The 13282-nt window shown below is 51.2% G+C and overlaps 5 protein-coding genes across 5 annotated transcripts; 2 read left to right on the top strand and 3 right to left on the bottom strand.

Annotated features, from left to right (window-relative positions):
* Positions 1 to 595: 595 nt before the first annotated feature.
* On the top strand, positions 596 to 1978 carry P174DRAFT_427310 (putative MFS monocarboxylate transporter; the record flags this gene model as incomplete). The annotated part of the gene is made up of 3 exons (XM_024825422.1): positions 596 to 800; positions 859 to 1300; positions 1363 to 1978. The coding sequence occupies 3 exons, from the start codon at positions 596 to 598 to the stop codon at positions 1976 to 1978; spliced, it is 1263 nt and encodes a 420-aa protein (XP_024687674.1).
* A 493-nt stretch (positions 1979 to 2471) lies between these two features.
* P174DRAFT_509155 (VIT and vWA domain-containing protein) lies at positions 2472 to 5308 on the top strand (the record flags this gene model as incomplete). Its single annotated transcript, XM_024831525.1, has 2 exons — positions 2472 to 4751; positions 4775 to 5308. 2 exons carry the CDS (start codon positions 2472 to 2474, stop codon positions 5306 to 5308), a joined length of 2814 nt encoding a protein of 937 aa, XP_024687673.1.
* A 2856-nt stretch (positions 5309 to 8164) lies between these two features.
* abfI (putative alpha-L-arabinofuranosidase) lies at positions 8165 to 9160 on the bottom strand (the record flags this gene model as incomplete). Its single annotated transcript, XM_024821832.1, has 1 exon — positions 8165 to 9160. The coding sequence occupies one exon, from the start codon at positions 9158 to 9160 to the stop codon at positions 8165 to 8167; it is 996 nt and encodes a 331-aa protein (XP_024687672.1).
* Positions 9161 to 10672: 1512 nt separating this feature from the next.
* On the bottom strand, positions 10673 to 11379 carry P174DRAFT_500639 (uncharacterized protein; the record flags this gene model as incomplete). The annotated part of the gene is made up of 1 exon (XM_024830982.1): positions 10673 to 11379. The coding sequence occupies exon 1, from the start codon at positions 11114 to 11116 to the stop codon at positions 10673 to 10675; it is 444 nt and encodes a 147-aa protein (XP_024687671.1). The 5' UTR covers positions 11117 to 11379.
* A 286-nt stretch (positions 11380 to 11665) lies between these two features.
* Positions 11666 to 13227, bottom strand: P174DRAFT_500638 (phosphatidylinositol-specific phospholipase C/glycerophosphodiester phosphodiesterase family protein). The gene is made up of 2 exons (XM_024830981.1): positions 12900 to 13227; positions 11666 to 12849 (listed from the first exon to the last, which is right to left on the bottom strand). Exons 1-2 carry the CDS (start codon positions 13190 to 13192, stop codon positions 11868 to 11870), a joined length of 1275 nt encoding a protein of 424 aa, XP_024687670.1. The 5' UTR covers positions 13193 to 13227; the 3' UTR covers positions 11666 to 11867.
* Between the last annotated feature and the right edge of the window lie 55 nt (positions 13228 to 13282).

The raw sequence follows: 13282 nt of genomic DNA, 5'->3' as shown, positions 1-13282 counted from the left end.
GCCCAGTGGAAGTGAATTGGTCTATTAGTGAAGGCACATGGTTCGAAGGACAATATGATAAGAACAGAAGAAAGTATACAGATTTTTTGAGGAGAACTCTTAGTAGATATTTATGTTGCCAGAGCTTGAGCAAGATAGAAAACTTCTTGCAAAGAAAGTATGCAGGGAGAAGTCTATGCAATGTCGTCTCCTGCGACTTCCCTTGCCCAAACGAGAAGATATGAAGCCATCCGAGTTCGCTACCTACAAACAACCATTCCCAAGAAAATTTGGCTGAAGCAATTCCTGAGTGGTCCTGTTTCATTGCCAGTAGCCGTTCATCAGATATATGTCCTCAAACCTGGTATACGACAGCTGTCCAGTTGCACTGAAAGCGCCTCTAGAAATATCCAAATAAACATGTCATATATGCCATCTAAGGGTGTTTGGATTGATCTTCTCGTTTCTGTTATACGGGATCAATGTGATTGGGTTGAGAACGCGCCCTTTGGACGACATTTGATCCACCGATACCAAATACAACTTCCTCTACACCACGGATGATTTTCAACTTCAATTTCTCTTCATCAAGACAGTTAATTAAGGTCCAAACAAGATGCATCGATCCAGCAGTGCAGAAATCTACGAAATAGCGCCAATACACCATGACCAACCCACCAATCCATTGGCAGAGCCAGACGGAGATATGCAAACGGAGGGCAGAGTCAGCTGGGCCTATCCAGAAGGAGGCTGGGAGGCCTGGACTTGTCTCCTGGGCTCATCTTTGATAATGTTCCCGTCGTTTGGTTTTCAGACTGCAGGTATCCAGCTCCATTCTCATTCTCATCTTAGGGTCCGTGGGCTTCTGACACGCGACAGTCGGATCGGTACAAGACTACATCAGCACCAACCAGCTGGCAGAGTACACCGTCCGTGATGTGGGCTGGATTACTGCTATTCTTGCCTTCCTGACTCTATTCCTTGGAGTCCAGGTCGGGCCTCTGTTTGATCGATACGGGCCGCGGGTTCTGTTGGTCGGTGGATCCCTCGCGAACATTGCCTCCTATCTTCTTCTGGCGCAATGCAGAGCATACTGGCACTTTGTTCTCTGTCTCAGCGTACTAGGAGGCATCTCATCTGCGGTCATTACAACCGTCTCCATCGCCGTGCTGAGCCACTGGTTTAACCGTCGCCGGGCGCTCGCCTCGGGAATCTGCATGGGCGGTTCCTCCGCCGGAGGGGCCATCATCCCTCTCCTGCTGCGCAAACTCTTCCCCAACTGGGATGGACATGGGCTATCCGGACGATCGCATTCATGGCGGTTGGCTGCTATACGGCTGGGATCATCCTAGTCAAAGGACGACTCCCTACCGGCCACCGCAGCCGCGCAACCGCTGATTTTGGGGCTTTCAGGTCTCCCCGACTCTGCTTCCTCGCTGTGGCGGTCTTTTCGTTTGAGTTCGTCATCTTTGGCTGCGCAGCGCTGCTACCCACTTACGTCCGTTATGCTGGTTTCCCGCTCGACGTGCAATTCTACTCCCTCACTCTACTCAACAGCATGAGCTTTTTGGGACGCGTGCTTCCCGGTCTAGCAGCCGATCAACTCGGCCGGTTCAACATTCTTCTGGCGCTGGTCGTCATGACGCTTTTGGTGATGAGTACCGTGTGGCTCCCGTTTGGCTCTCGCGGTCAAGCTACATTGTATGCCGTCGTCGCCATTTTTGGCTTTGGGTCTGGGGGATGGCTGTCCTTGGCGCCTGTATGTGCGGGTCAGCTGTGTCGGACAGAGGAATATGGGCGATTCTACGGGACCATCTACAGCGTCGCTGCGTTTGGAGTGTTGTTGACTGTTCCTATTGGTGGAGAGCTGCTGCAGTCGACTACGCCGCAGGTGCTGATCGGTTTCTACTCGGCTGTTCTCATGGTGGGACTGATGAGTGTAGTCATGGCTCGATGGGCCTTGTTGGATTGGAGGTGGAAGTGGAGGGTCAAGCTGTAGTGAGCATGACTGGTCGTTTCGACTGGTAGAGTGAATGTCATGCTTGACCAGTTCGGAGTTACACTGTAGTCCTTGACCTCGGATGTCATCGCTTCCACTTCATCTATCAGCAGTTGTCGGCCAACTCAGAGCATATCCAGGCAACATCATTGGTGAGACAACGATGTCAGTTGGAGAAGATAATGTTGACGGCGCTTTCCGAAACAGGATAGTTTAGCGAGGCATATCATCATTCAAGTATATCACGATGAGCTACATCAGAACACTATCTGATTTTGACTCATTTTGCAGGCTAATGTAGACAAGTTTATAGATCCAGTAGCTCAGCGATGCCAGGCTCCAACATGACTCATTAATAATTGGTGGTCGAGGTCCGTCCGCTTGCTGCCTACAGCACTACGCACCAGTACTACTACTAGTATATAGAGACTGTCCGATCTCCAACCTGTTCAATGATTCAATCATCCAATCATCCAACAAGATAAGAACCAAAATGACAGTCACATATCTCTGTGGGTGTAGCTACTACACTCAACCTCAAGCAAACCCGGTCTACCTCCCCCGTATCGGCATCAAAGCCTACGCGACTATCCTCTCGTCCGTTTCCAAAACGGTGCTCACCCAGACATACACAAACCGATCCAGCAACCTCCTCGAAGAAGTTTCCTATACCTTCCCGCTCTACGATGGGGTTAGCGTAGTAAGTTTCAACTGCCAGATCGGTAACCGCACTCTGCACAGCCGCGTGAAGCCACGCAAGCAAGCCAAGGCGGAATACGACGATGCCGTCTCTAAGAGCGAGTCCGCGGCGTTGATGGCGCATTCGCTAAGTGTGTCGGACGTATTCTCCATCAGACTTGGGAATGTTGGGCCGGGTGAGGAGGTCGTCGTGGAGATTACGCTTGTCGGGGAGCTGAAGCAAGATGCGCAGAGTGATGCGGTGCGGTATACGCTGCCTAGTTCTATTGCGCCACGGTATGGCTATGAAGCGGAGGATACGAGCATGCCGCCTGAGGCAGATGTGCAGGGTATTTCTATTACTGTGGATGTGCAGATGGAGAGTACGGCTGTTATCCGGGAGATCCAGTCGACGAGTCATTCGTTGAGTGTGGCGCTGGGACGGGTATCGGTGTCGGGATCCAGTGGGACTGACAAGGCGTTCAATCCGGCGCAGGCATCTGCAAGTGTCAATCTCAAGGAAGATCGGACGGCTCTGACGCGCGACTTCGTCCTCCTTGTCAAGGCAGATGGACTCGACACGCCCCGTGCGATGCTGGAGACCCACCCGGCTATCCCTAACCAACGGGCAATCATGACGACTCTTGTCCCGAAATTTGGCCTTGAGCCGATCAAACCGGAAATTATCTTCGTGATTGATCGCAGTGGAAGTATGATGGACAAAATCGACACTCTCAAGTCGGCCCTCAGAGTCTTTCTTAAGAGTCTTCCGGTAGGAGTGTGTTTCAACATCTGCTCGTTTGGCAGCTCGTACTCCTTTCTGTGGAAACAGAGCCTTTTCTACACTGCCGAGAGCCTCCAGGAAGCTCTGAGCTTTGTCGACGGCGTCCGTGCAGATATGGGCGGAACGGAGATGCAGGAGGCCGTCGAGGCTACGGTCCACAGTCGGATGAAGGACAAGGAATTGGAGGTCTTGATATTGACGGATGGGCAAATCTGGAAACAAGAGGCGCTCTTTACATTCATTCGCGAGACGGCGGCCGCTGATAACAGTGCACGGTTCTTCTCTCTAGGAATCGGCAATGGGGCATCGCACTCGCTCGTCGAGGGGATTGCGCGGGCCGGGAATGGCTTCTCGCAGTTGGTGGTGAACTACGAAGAGCTGGATAGAAAGGTGGTGCGCATGCTCAAGGGAGCGCTGACGCCGCATATATCCGACTACAAGCTGGAGGTCGAGTACGATGACGGTGGCGATGTTTTTGGGCTTGTTCTCCCTGAGCGGCCGAAGACCATGGCTGTGGATGAGACCGAAAAGGAGCAGCAGCCGATTTCCCTTTTTGATGCAGACTACAAGGAGGACGAGCAGAAGACGGACAGAGGAGCCCTGCCGGTCCTCACACCTCCCCAGGCAATCCAAGCACCGTACAAAATCCCACCTCTCTACCCTTTCATCCGAACCACAGCATACCTCCTTGGTACATCGACCATGCACAATCCCAAAGTCCTCATTTTCCGCGCCACTTCAAAGCAAGGCCCGCTCGTCCTGCGCATACCCATCGACGACATCGGCACGGGTGAGTCAATCCATCAACTTGCCGTCCGAAAAGCCATGATCGAGGTCGAGGAAGGACACGGCTGGCTCGCCGCCGCAACCAGCAAAGGGAACCCATTCAATAATCTCCACCCCGGCTCGAAAGAACGTATCATCGCCCGCGAATGCGAGAAACTCGGAACCCAGTTCCAAGTAACCGGCAAGCACTGCTCGTTCATCGCCCTTGAGAAAGAGAGCACCTCAGACCAGGGGAAAGAGAAGGATATTGCCCACCTGTCTACCTCCGAGGCTGCTGGACAACAAGATACCATCCACCAGGTTAGCGCGGCAGCAGCACCCGGCCCTGCTCGCGCCGGGTGCAGGAGGGTAGCCTCAAAAGTGCATAGAAGGATACTGCCACCGTCACCACCGTCACAAGGGACCCGATTCAATGCACGTATACGGGCAGGGCAAACACCAGGGGCGTCCTCGGGTTCACTGCAGCGCTGGGTGAAGACTTCAATAGCAAGCGCAGTCCCAGAGTCGTTATTCGGTGCGCCTGGAGTTGCAAGATTCGTGGATACGAGGGGATCACCACCGCCTCCCCTGCGGCTCCAGGCATGGGACTCGGATTTGATGCTCTGATGGAGCCGGAAATCTGTCCTCCCGCTCACGTCTCGGAGGATATGATGGAGATGGAAGGCGCAGACTACTCGGATGGCTCGGTCGGGTATTCCCCGGCGTCTCCTATCTTGTCTCCTCACAGCCCTAATGAGACGGCCGGGGCCGCAAGCCAAGTCCACAGAATTATCGCCTTGCAGTCCTTCGAGGGGTACTGGCCTTGGTCAGCGGAGCTGTTGAATGCTCTGGGGCTACATGAGCGGGGTATTCAAGCTCGGCTGATGCAACTACTCCAGAAGGACAGTAGACGGTCTAATCTGACGGTCATTGCGACCATGTTAGCCATGGCGTACCTCACCACCAAGTGTGCTGCTGATCGATCGGTCTGGGAACTGGTGTACGACAAGGCTGAGGGGTGGAAGAGGCAGAAGCTTGTGGAGATGGGGGACGTGGGAAATGTTCTCAAAGCGAAGGAGAAGGAGATCACTGCCTTGGTATGAGATTATAATGCATGATCCTTCGCAGGGCGTTAGGATAGGATTTCGCTTTAGGCTGGCTATAGCTCAATGTTTGTTAATATACCAAATGAGTATACCGCAATTGATAGCGTTCCAGTCCTCGCAGTTATGAGGTGACCGATGCTTCGTCGGAATTTTACTTTTCGCTGCAACTGGCCTCATTTAGTTGAGATGGGATTACGAGTATCACTCTACTTTGATCTTACTGTCTTAATTCGCTTGCTATACATGTCGCTCTTTGAACTACAATCCCCTCGCAGTGGTATCCCCCTGCTGCTGGACTCATTGCCATCGATAGATGAAGAGAGGTATCCAGCTAGCCTAGCATCTGTAATGCAAGGAGTGGAAGGAGAGTAAATACTGTATCCCTTTAGTAGACAGCTCGTCAAAGGGAAACTCCGCTTTGAGTTGTTCATTTCTTACAGGAATATATTTGCTGTCTCTGATCCATATTCACTATCTTTGTAATCCACTGCTATAAAGAGGCATTATCTTCTAGCATTCACTAGATTTTATTCGCTACTCTCATCCATTCAATCCTGAGGCGCCTGAATATACTGACTATATATAAGTCTGTAGTCAGCGCCCCCAGAAACTTTCTACTTCTACTCTCTCATCATCTGCTTTCCCTCAACCTTCTATACAGGAAACCTTTGATATATCTATACGTCAAGATATATCGGTTCAATTCAGTGCTATGAGAAAACACTATTCCTGTAAGACTGACCACATCCACATGAAGATTCCCAAACATGGTACTGACCCTCAGTGTGGTTCGTGTAGACGAACACATATAAGCAGACGGCCTGCCTCATGATGCAGAATCTGGATATCTGCTTCTGCTAGAGAGGTAGTAGTCACTGATGGAGTGGCGAACTCGATCCCAGAAGCACACGCGGCTTCATATACACTCGCCATTTTCACGGAGAGGACAGGGAATGTACGCTGAGCAACTCATGCCCTTGGCGAAGGCGCCATGATGAAGCTTTTTGGGGGACGGTCAATTAACCCCCACCAGATGGTAGGGTTCACCTGATTCAAGACATAGTCGAAGCTGGAGCAAACGGTATCTTACGCCAACTTTTCCGGAGTTCCAGGTCTCCTCGACTCAATGAAGGATGCCGGTCCAGTTGATGGACCAAAAGTGGTACAACCATCGCCCAGTTCGTCACAGTACTCAGCCGGAAACAAGCGTTTACCGCAGTTAATCTAGTACTCAATTGATAATTGAGCCATAGAGATGGATTCTATCAAAGATCCCACTCACTGCACGGAAAAAAGTTCAACTCCTCGAGGCGACTCTGGCATCGGGTCCTGAGGACAAGGAGAACCACGTCCAGGTACCGCGAAGTAAATTACACGTTACTGTCAGTGGAGATGATTTATCAGTCAGTTTCTATCAATCTGAGCGAGTTCTGATACTGACTACCTTGACTCTGCTATGGAAAGATCATGGACAGTCACAAACCCATGCCTATTTCAGCGGTCTCGGTGCAGCTGGGGACTTCGTAGCATTTCCACTATTTCGCATGTTTGCATTTATATTGATTTAACCTTCTTACCTTCATGAACCAAACTACCAAAAGGTGAGTCCACGCTGGTGAGACACCATATCAACTCTGCTAAGATACATAGACAACCCTTCTATACAGAACATACCTCAACCACGAACCCGACCTCCGCTAGATGACAGCAATAGCGTCTATGACTCATTTGGTGATCTTGGAAGGAGCATCTGCACAGGAGGTTCCTTTAAAGATCTGCTATTGCGAAATCCACGAAAGCGAAGCCAGGCCACCGGGCAATGCAATGCTTTAGGAAGCCTGATAACTGGTGCTACTGCTACCCAATGTGTTATGCTTGTAAGAAGCACCCGTGGGAGAAAGACAATATTCCCGTCGGGAGACCTTCGCAGACAGACGTTACCGTATCCCAGAGACCGGAGTACCCAGAGACGGGCCTACCTGAACACGGGATGCTGGTGGGGAGACACGTCCAGGAGGACGTTCAGACTCTGAATTGACGCAGTCAAAGTTCCCAATTGCGATGAGGATCAATTCCTCGGCTTTCCAGTTCGCCTGGAAACGCCCGCTTGAAGGCCGCCGCTGTGGTTGGCAACTTGAACTGCAGTGGATCCTCAATTGTTTGCCTGCCATAAGGGGCGGCGCAGGACCGAAGGACCTTGAGGATCACTCGGATGAAGGACTTGAGACTACAGCGTATCTCGCACAGGCCTGTGTTGCCATCCTGGGTCCTCCCGGCCAATTTGTCACCAATATTGCGAGCGACCAGCCCAGGGCTAACCCCGTCATCGCAACCACTGCTACGACTGAGGAATAACCGTACCTCTGCTGCCAGCTGAGAAAACGCAAAACTTCGGTCCTGGCGGATGATATCTTACCCCCAAGTAGGTGTCTGGTTGTCTTAGAAGAAGTCTGAACTCGCGGTCTTCAGCGACAAACCCACATTGTCTAGAACTAAGCGGAGAGTGTGATTTTTACGTGCATCCCATCGTTGATGCATGGGGACAATAGGAGATTAATGTCACTAGGAGTACCCCTTGAAGGCTTTTCAGCCAAAGGTAGCTCCTGGGGCTTATGGGTTACAAGAGAGACCAGGGTATATTCTGCACAAGCTTTCGCTTTTATCTCAACTTCACTCTTAGACAAAGAGGTATACACTTATTGGAAGAGCAAAGTACTTGGTAAACCATCCATTCATTGCATTGCCATCACGTAAAGCTACTATAATCCAATTGTAATTCCGGATAGATTGACTTGGCAACTACCATACACAGTTCCGTCGTTAGAGAAATCTTTTCAGATATAACTGCTGCGCTCAACAATTAGAGTTGGTCTGCGTAAGGAGACCAAGCTTCCAAGGAAGCGAGTTGTAATCCCCACTTGCCGACGGGCTCAGTCCCTGATACAGATACCGCAGCTTGCAAGGACTGATAGTCATGGTCTGATCAGTCTGCGTACGAATAATCTCCCCGTGACTGATACTCTTCGTCCACGGCGTGCCGCTAAAGGCAACATTGTTTGAGCGCGCAAAGGGGTTCGACTCTGTGTTGGCCAGGCCCCTCCACGATCCAGTCAGACTGTTGGCAGTCCAGGAGCGGAAGTACCGCTGTCCATCGCTGCCGATCGCTTCAACGAGGAGAAGATACTCCCCGTTCCCGGTGTGGTAGACGTTTGACGCCTCGAACAGAGCGTTCTTGTTGGAGTCGGACATGGCAATCACCGTATTGCCCATGCCGTTGGGGAAGTTGGCCAAAGAGGTCTGCGAGCGGTACAGATGGCCGTTGTCATCGGAGGAAAACAGATAGCAGTTGCTTGAATCGCAGATCGTCCACATATCGACCCAGTTGCCATTGCCCTTGTTCTGGGCGATGATGCTGGGCATGCTACTGAAGAAATTCTTCGGTTTGCTCCACCCGGCTGGGTTGGCGATGTTCGGATTAGTCGAATAAGCTGCGTTCCCGTTCTGGAAGACCAGGTACCAGAGGTTATGGGGCTTGAAGAAGAAGACCTGCGGCGCGGCGCGATAGCCGGAGCCGATCGCGGTCTGGTCAAGGTAGTGGAAGGTGGCCTTGTTGGCCTGGCTGAAATCCCTGAAGTTGAAGTAGACGAGGTTGTAGCCGGATTTCGTTGCCGTGCTTGCGAAGACGTGGTAGGTCCCGTCCACTTCGACAATGGAGGGATCTTTGATAGCTGCGATGTTGCGGCCATCGTTCTTGGGGTCGACCAGAGGCCCGCTGGAGCTCCATTTGAAGCTGCTGGGCAGGGCTGCCGCCGCAAGAGTGGAGATGAGAAGAAGGAGGAATAGCTTCATCGTGGTGAAAGGGTATGTCTTTCCGTAGAACCATTCTCCAAGCCGCGATGGCTCTTTATATATTCTACCCTCTGTCTCATGTCTGAAGAAGTCCCCTCCGATCAGCAATGGAAAAAGGGCCCATAGACACCGGCTAAACACGTGATGAAACACAATATCGCCTGACGAAGATTATACTTCCGGTAAGATGACTTTAAGTCCTGCCAACCAACAAGGATGTGCGGAATATTACCGAGAAGGGGTCGTGTGCCCTCAAATCCGCGACCAAACGGGAAGTCGGAGGACTCCATCACGGCACTCTTAACCTCTCCATTTGCCGTCGATCATTTATTTTCCCCCTGTTTTGTCGCAGATTGACATTTCCATTACCCAAAACATTCAGAATGCGGAGAATGGACCATATTGGCACCTTCTCTGGACCCTGAGCCCCCACCGGGGGGATTTCAGGCTAAATCCGTGACGAAGTTCGTCTCGGGATGTCTTAGATGTGGGGAGACAGGGGTGAGTCTAGAGGCTGACGGCTCCGTGATGAGAAAGAGTCAGCGTATTAGAATTGGGAGGCATTCTCGACATTGCAAGCGACGTAGGCCTCCGTACTGCCTCTGTCGTCGCTGTCTTGGCTGAGTGATGTCAAGAGATATGTCAAGTCAGAATAACAGGCCCGGCCAGCGCACTAACATAAACGAACAGTAACGCGTTCTCAGGAGAGGTGTGAAAATGGACTCGTCTTGCCAGTGAATACATATCTATTAAGTGACACTGGATTGGTAGTCCAAGTCTAATGACGCGCTGCAACTCCCCTTCGTCGTGTTTATTCTTCGTGATGATCGAAGATATTGTGTCCTACGACCGACCGTCATGACGGCACTGCTTCATTAAGCGAGCCTAAAATTACAGGGGAGGAGTGTCGTTGTGGAAGGGCAAAGCTACGACACACGGCGCTTTCCTTCTACTTCGGCCTGGCCGTGACGACTGGCAGCATTTTGTGCTGGAGTCGAACACAGAATTCCACATCCTGTCAAGCAATAGAGTCGACTCTGCGGTTGGCTTGCAAAGGGTTTTCCTACAGTATCATCGACGACCGGGAGACACGGAGAGTGCATACGTTCTTCTCCTTCCAGCTGGTAGTGCTCCATTCCGGGCAGTGAAGTATCTACTCTGTTCTTACACTGTTGCTGTTTTCAGAGCAAGCATAAACCGACACTTACTACGGCTCTTGTACTACAAAAGAGCCAAGGATTGAATCAATCGTTCACTTTGCATCCTGTACAAATACACCGAATAACGCCTACGAGGGAATTCAAGTCAGAAAACAATGCATTTGAACTCGGATTTGCACCACTAGACAACATCACCAGCTTGCAATTTCACCTCCGAAAACCATCGAAAAGCAAATAAATCAAAAGAATGTCAAACAGACTAAAAGCAAGAACTGAAAAGCACTCACATGTCGTCCACCCATCCTCCCCACCCCCCGGTCAAGATCCCAGGCCGAACCATCTATACAGACAGTTAGCGCCGCTTTGCCTGCTCTTTCCAAGCGCTGTATGGCATGAGGCCCCACCCAGAACTCCAGGCCTTATTCTCGATAACCAAGAAGAGCTCCTCACCGGCCAGCTCATTCTTGTCCCAGTCCATACTGAGGTGCTGGATCTTTGTTCGCGCTGCCATGACGATCTGGTCCTCGTTCATTCCCTCTGCATTCAGGGAAACGATGACGTTGCCGCGCCTGACGGCCCCGGCGTTCTTCATCACCTCGAAGGAGTGGTAGATCTTGACATCTCGGTGGTAGATCTTGTGATGCAGACTCTCGAGGACGATGGGTTTTAGCTTCTTTGGGGAGGCTTTGACGTCGAAGAGGATGTGGACATAGGCAGCCTGGGCATTGGAGGCCGGGGTGGGCTGCGTAATCGGCTCGGTTGGCTGAGGGGACTGGGTGGATTGATTGGTAGCCATTTTGACTGCTGGTTGTGTTTGCGTACCTTAGCGGAGAAGATTGTGTGAAAGTCGAGGTATGTTTGTATTCGGAGTGATGGTGAGAGAGGATGAGATGATTGAGAGAAGTGGCTTAGATAAGAAGAGACTTGAGCAGGATCTCAGCTGTATTTATACACAAGGGTAAGACATCTTCGAGGCAGTATCTAGATGGATAATTCCACTGTCTTGAAGAAATTGAAACTCCCCGCTCTATGCAGAGAGACATCGTAGAAAGAACTGAGAGTGCTCCTTTGCGATGTGTATCAAGTTGTCAAACGAGGCTGAATAGGAAGACGGCAAATGCCTTGTTATCTATTATCATTGTCTTAGACGCAACTACAAAGGGGATTATGTATGACCATGTTATGTCTCATATCGCTTGTCATCCAACTCCGAGGCTAATCCTTTTAGACAAAGGATATCGGACACAAAGCCGACGCACCTTCATGCTCATTACTTTATGCACAGACTCCACTATTGTCAACTGATCTCCATAGACATATTCAAAGGATATAGGCGAGACTATGTGAGAAAATGTTTCGTCATCTTTGCCGTTATTGATACGGCCTTTGACCAGGTGTCTCTAATCGAAGACATATCCCGTAGATATTCCGTACAACATCAGAAGCCATCATCCTGCAGGCCTTTATACCTGACCTCCCTCAATCCGAGGAAGAACAGACGACGGCAAACTCCATCCAATAAACCCAGTTACTCAAACAAATGGATATCACAACCACCAACTCCGATGCTTCCTCCAATCCTGCATCGTCCCCTCTGCCAGATCATCCACATTGATATAATCCACCCCCTCCCGAACCAAAACATGCCAGACATGATTCCGCAGGCCCCGCGGCCACGTCGGGGTTCCCCAGTACCTGACCTTAAGACCGCGCTCATGAGCCGCTGTGACTTGTTCGCGGACGCGAGCAAGCTGGTCCTGCGAGAAGCGGTTTCGGGATAGTGGTCCAATTGTCTTGCGAAAGTCGACGGAGGCGTAGTAGCTGTTTGTATAGTTATAATCGGAACCAGTTTCTTGTCGGTTTTCCGAAGTGCTTTGACCTAGTTTATCCAACGGCGCGTCGAGGAATATGTCGCGGTAAGTGCTATTCGCCGCAATAAGATGGAAGGGGGCATCTCCCGAGACGATGACCGTCACAGGACGCTGGACCATCTCAGCCCCGTCGAAATGCGTAAGGTAGCCTGCCTCACGCAGCGGGCCGAGCTGTTCAACCAGATAAGGCCAGGTATCATTTCCGTCCGTTTTGAAATCGATGAGAAGAACGAGTGTCTGGGATGGATCGTGAGCAAACACACCCGCTAGATCCTCGTTCCTGTCGGGCTGCAGCCGACTGGAGCGGGTGTTATGCCGATCAAGAAAATCCATCAGCGGATCAAGGTATAAGCTGCGCAGGGTGGCGGCATGGTGTAACGTGAAGCGGTTGTGGCCGACGAGGAGATCCTCCCCCGACAGCCAGACGTCTGCCTCGACGCCGATGCAGCCCGCTTTGACTGCTGAGAATAGCGGGACGGGCCGCCAGTAGTCGTTGTGTGAGTGGCATTGCACGGGAGTGATCCCGTGAGTGGTCCAGTGAGAGAATATGGACGGTCGTCCACCGGGGCAGACCCAGGCGTCTAGACGGGCGTCAAGATTGTCGGGAAAGAGGTGGACTAGACCGGTCCACATTAGAGAAAGGACCTTGAGAAATCCCCTAGGCGACAAAGTCAATATCTAGTGAGGATATAGCGCATGAGAACTTACAATATCCAAACCAATGCCCAGAAAGGTCTCTTGAGCCCTCTGCAGATGATTGCGCGTCGAGAGAGTGGATGTGCGTTACACGCGACATGGGAACATTTCCAGCGATTTAAATGTGATAGCCACGGGCGTCTTTGTCTGTACTTGTAGCTGCTATGCTGATCGTCTAAGACGTCAAAGGGCAATAATTTTCGATCTGCAAGGTCACCGGGAACCGTCTCCGATGAAGCCAAGGTATCCTGGGCTGAGGAACTTCCGACCTCACAGTCGTCGGCAGTTGATAGAGATAGTTTCATACTGAGAAATATGTGCCTAGGTATCAACTAGTAAAGTTGGGAGTTTAGAGATATTCTTTAGCACGCGACCTCTCTGGGCGATCCATGCCG

This window comes from Aspergillus novofumigatus (assembly GCF_002847465.1).
Source record: "Aspergillus novofumigatus IBT 16806 chromosome Unknown P174scaffold_1, whole genome shotgun sequence".
Taxonomy (NCBI): Eukaryota; Fungi; Ascomycota; class Eurotiomycetes; order Eurotiales; family Aspergillaceae; genus Aspergillus; species Aspergillus novofumigatus.
Note: the sequence above shows the minus strand (reverse complement) of the source record. Positions and strands in the feature narration are given on the sequence as shown.

Excerpts from the sequence above, each read along its gene's own strand:
- P174DRAFT_500638 (XM_024830981.1), bottom strand. The coding sequence starts at position 13,192 with ATGAAACTATCTCTATCAACTGCCGACGACTGTGAGGTCGGAAGTTCC. Across the intron at positions 12,850-12,899 it reads TGGGCATTGGTTTGGATATT|GGGATTTCTCAAGGTCCTTT; the intron begins GTAAGTTCTCAT and ends TTTGTCGCCTAG.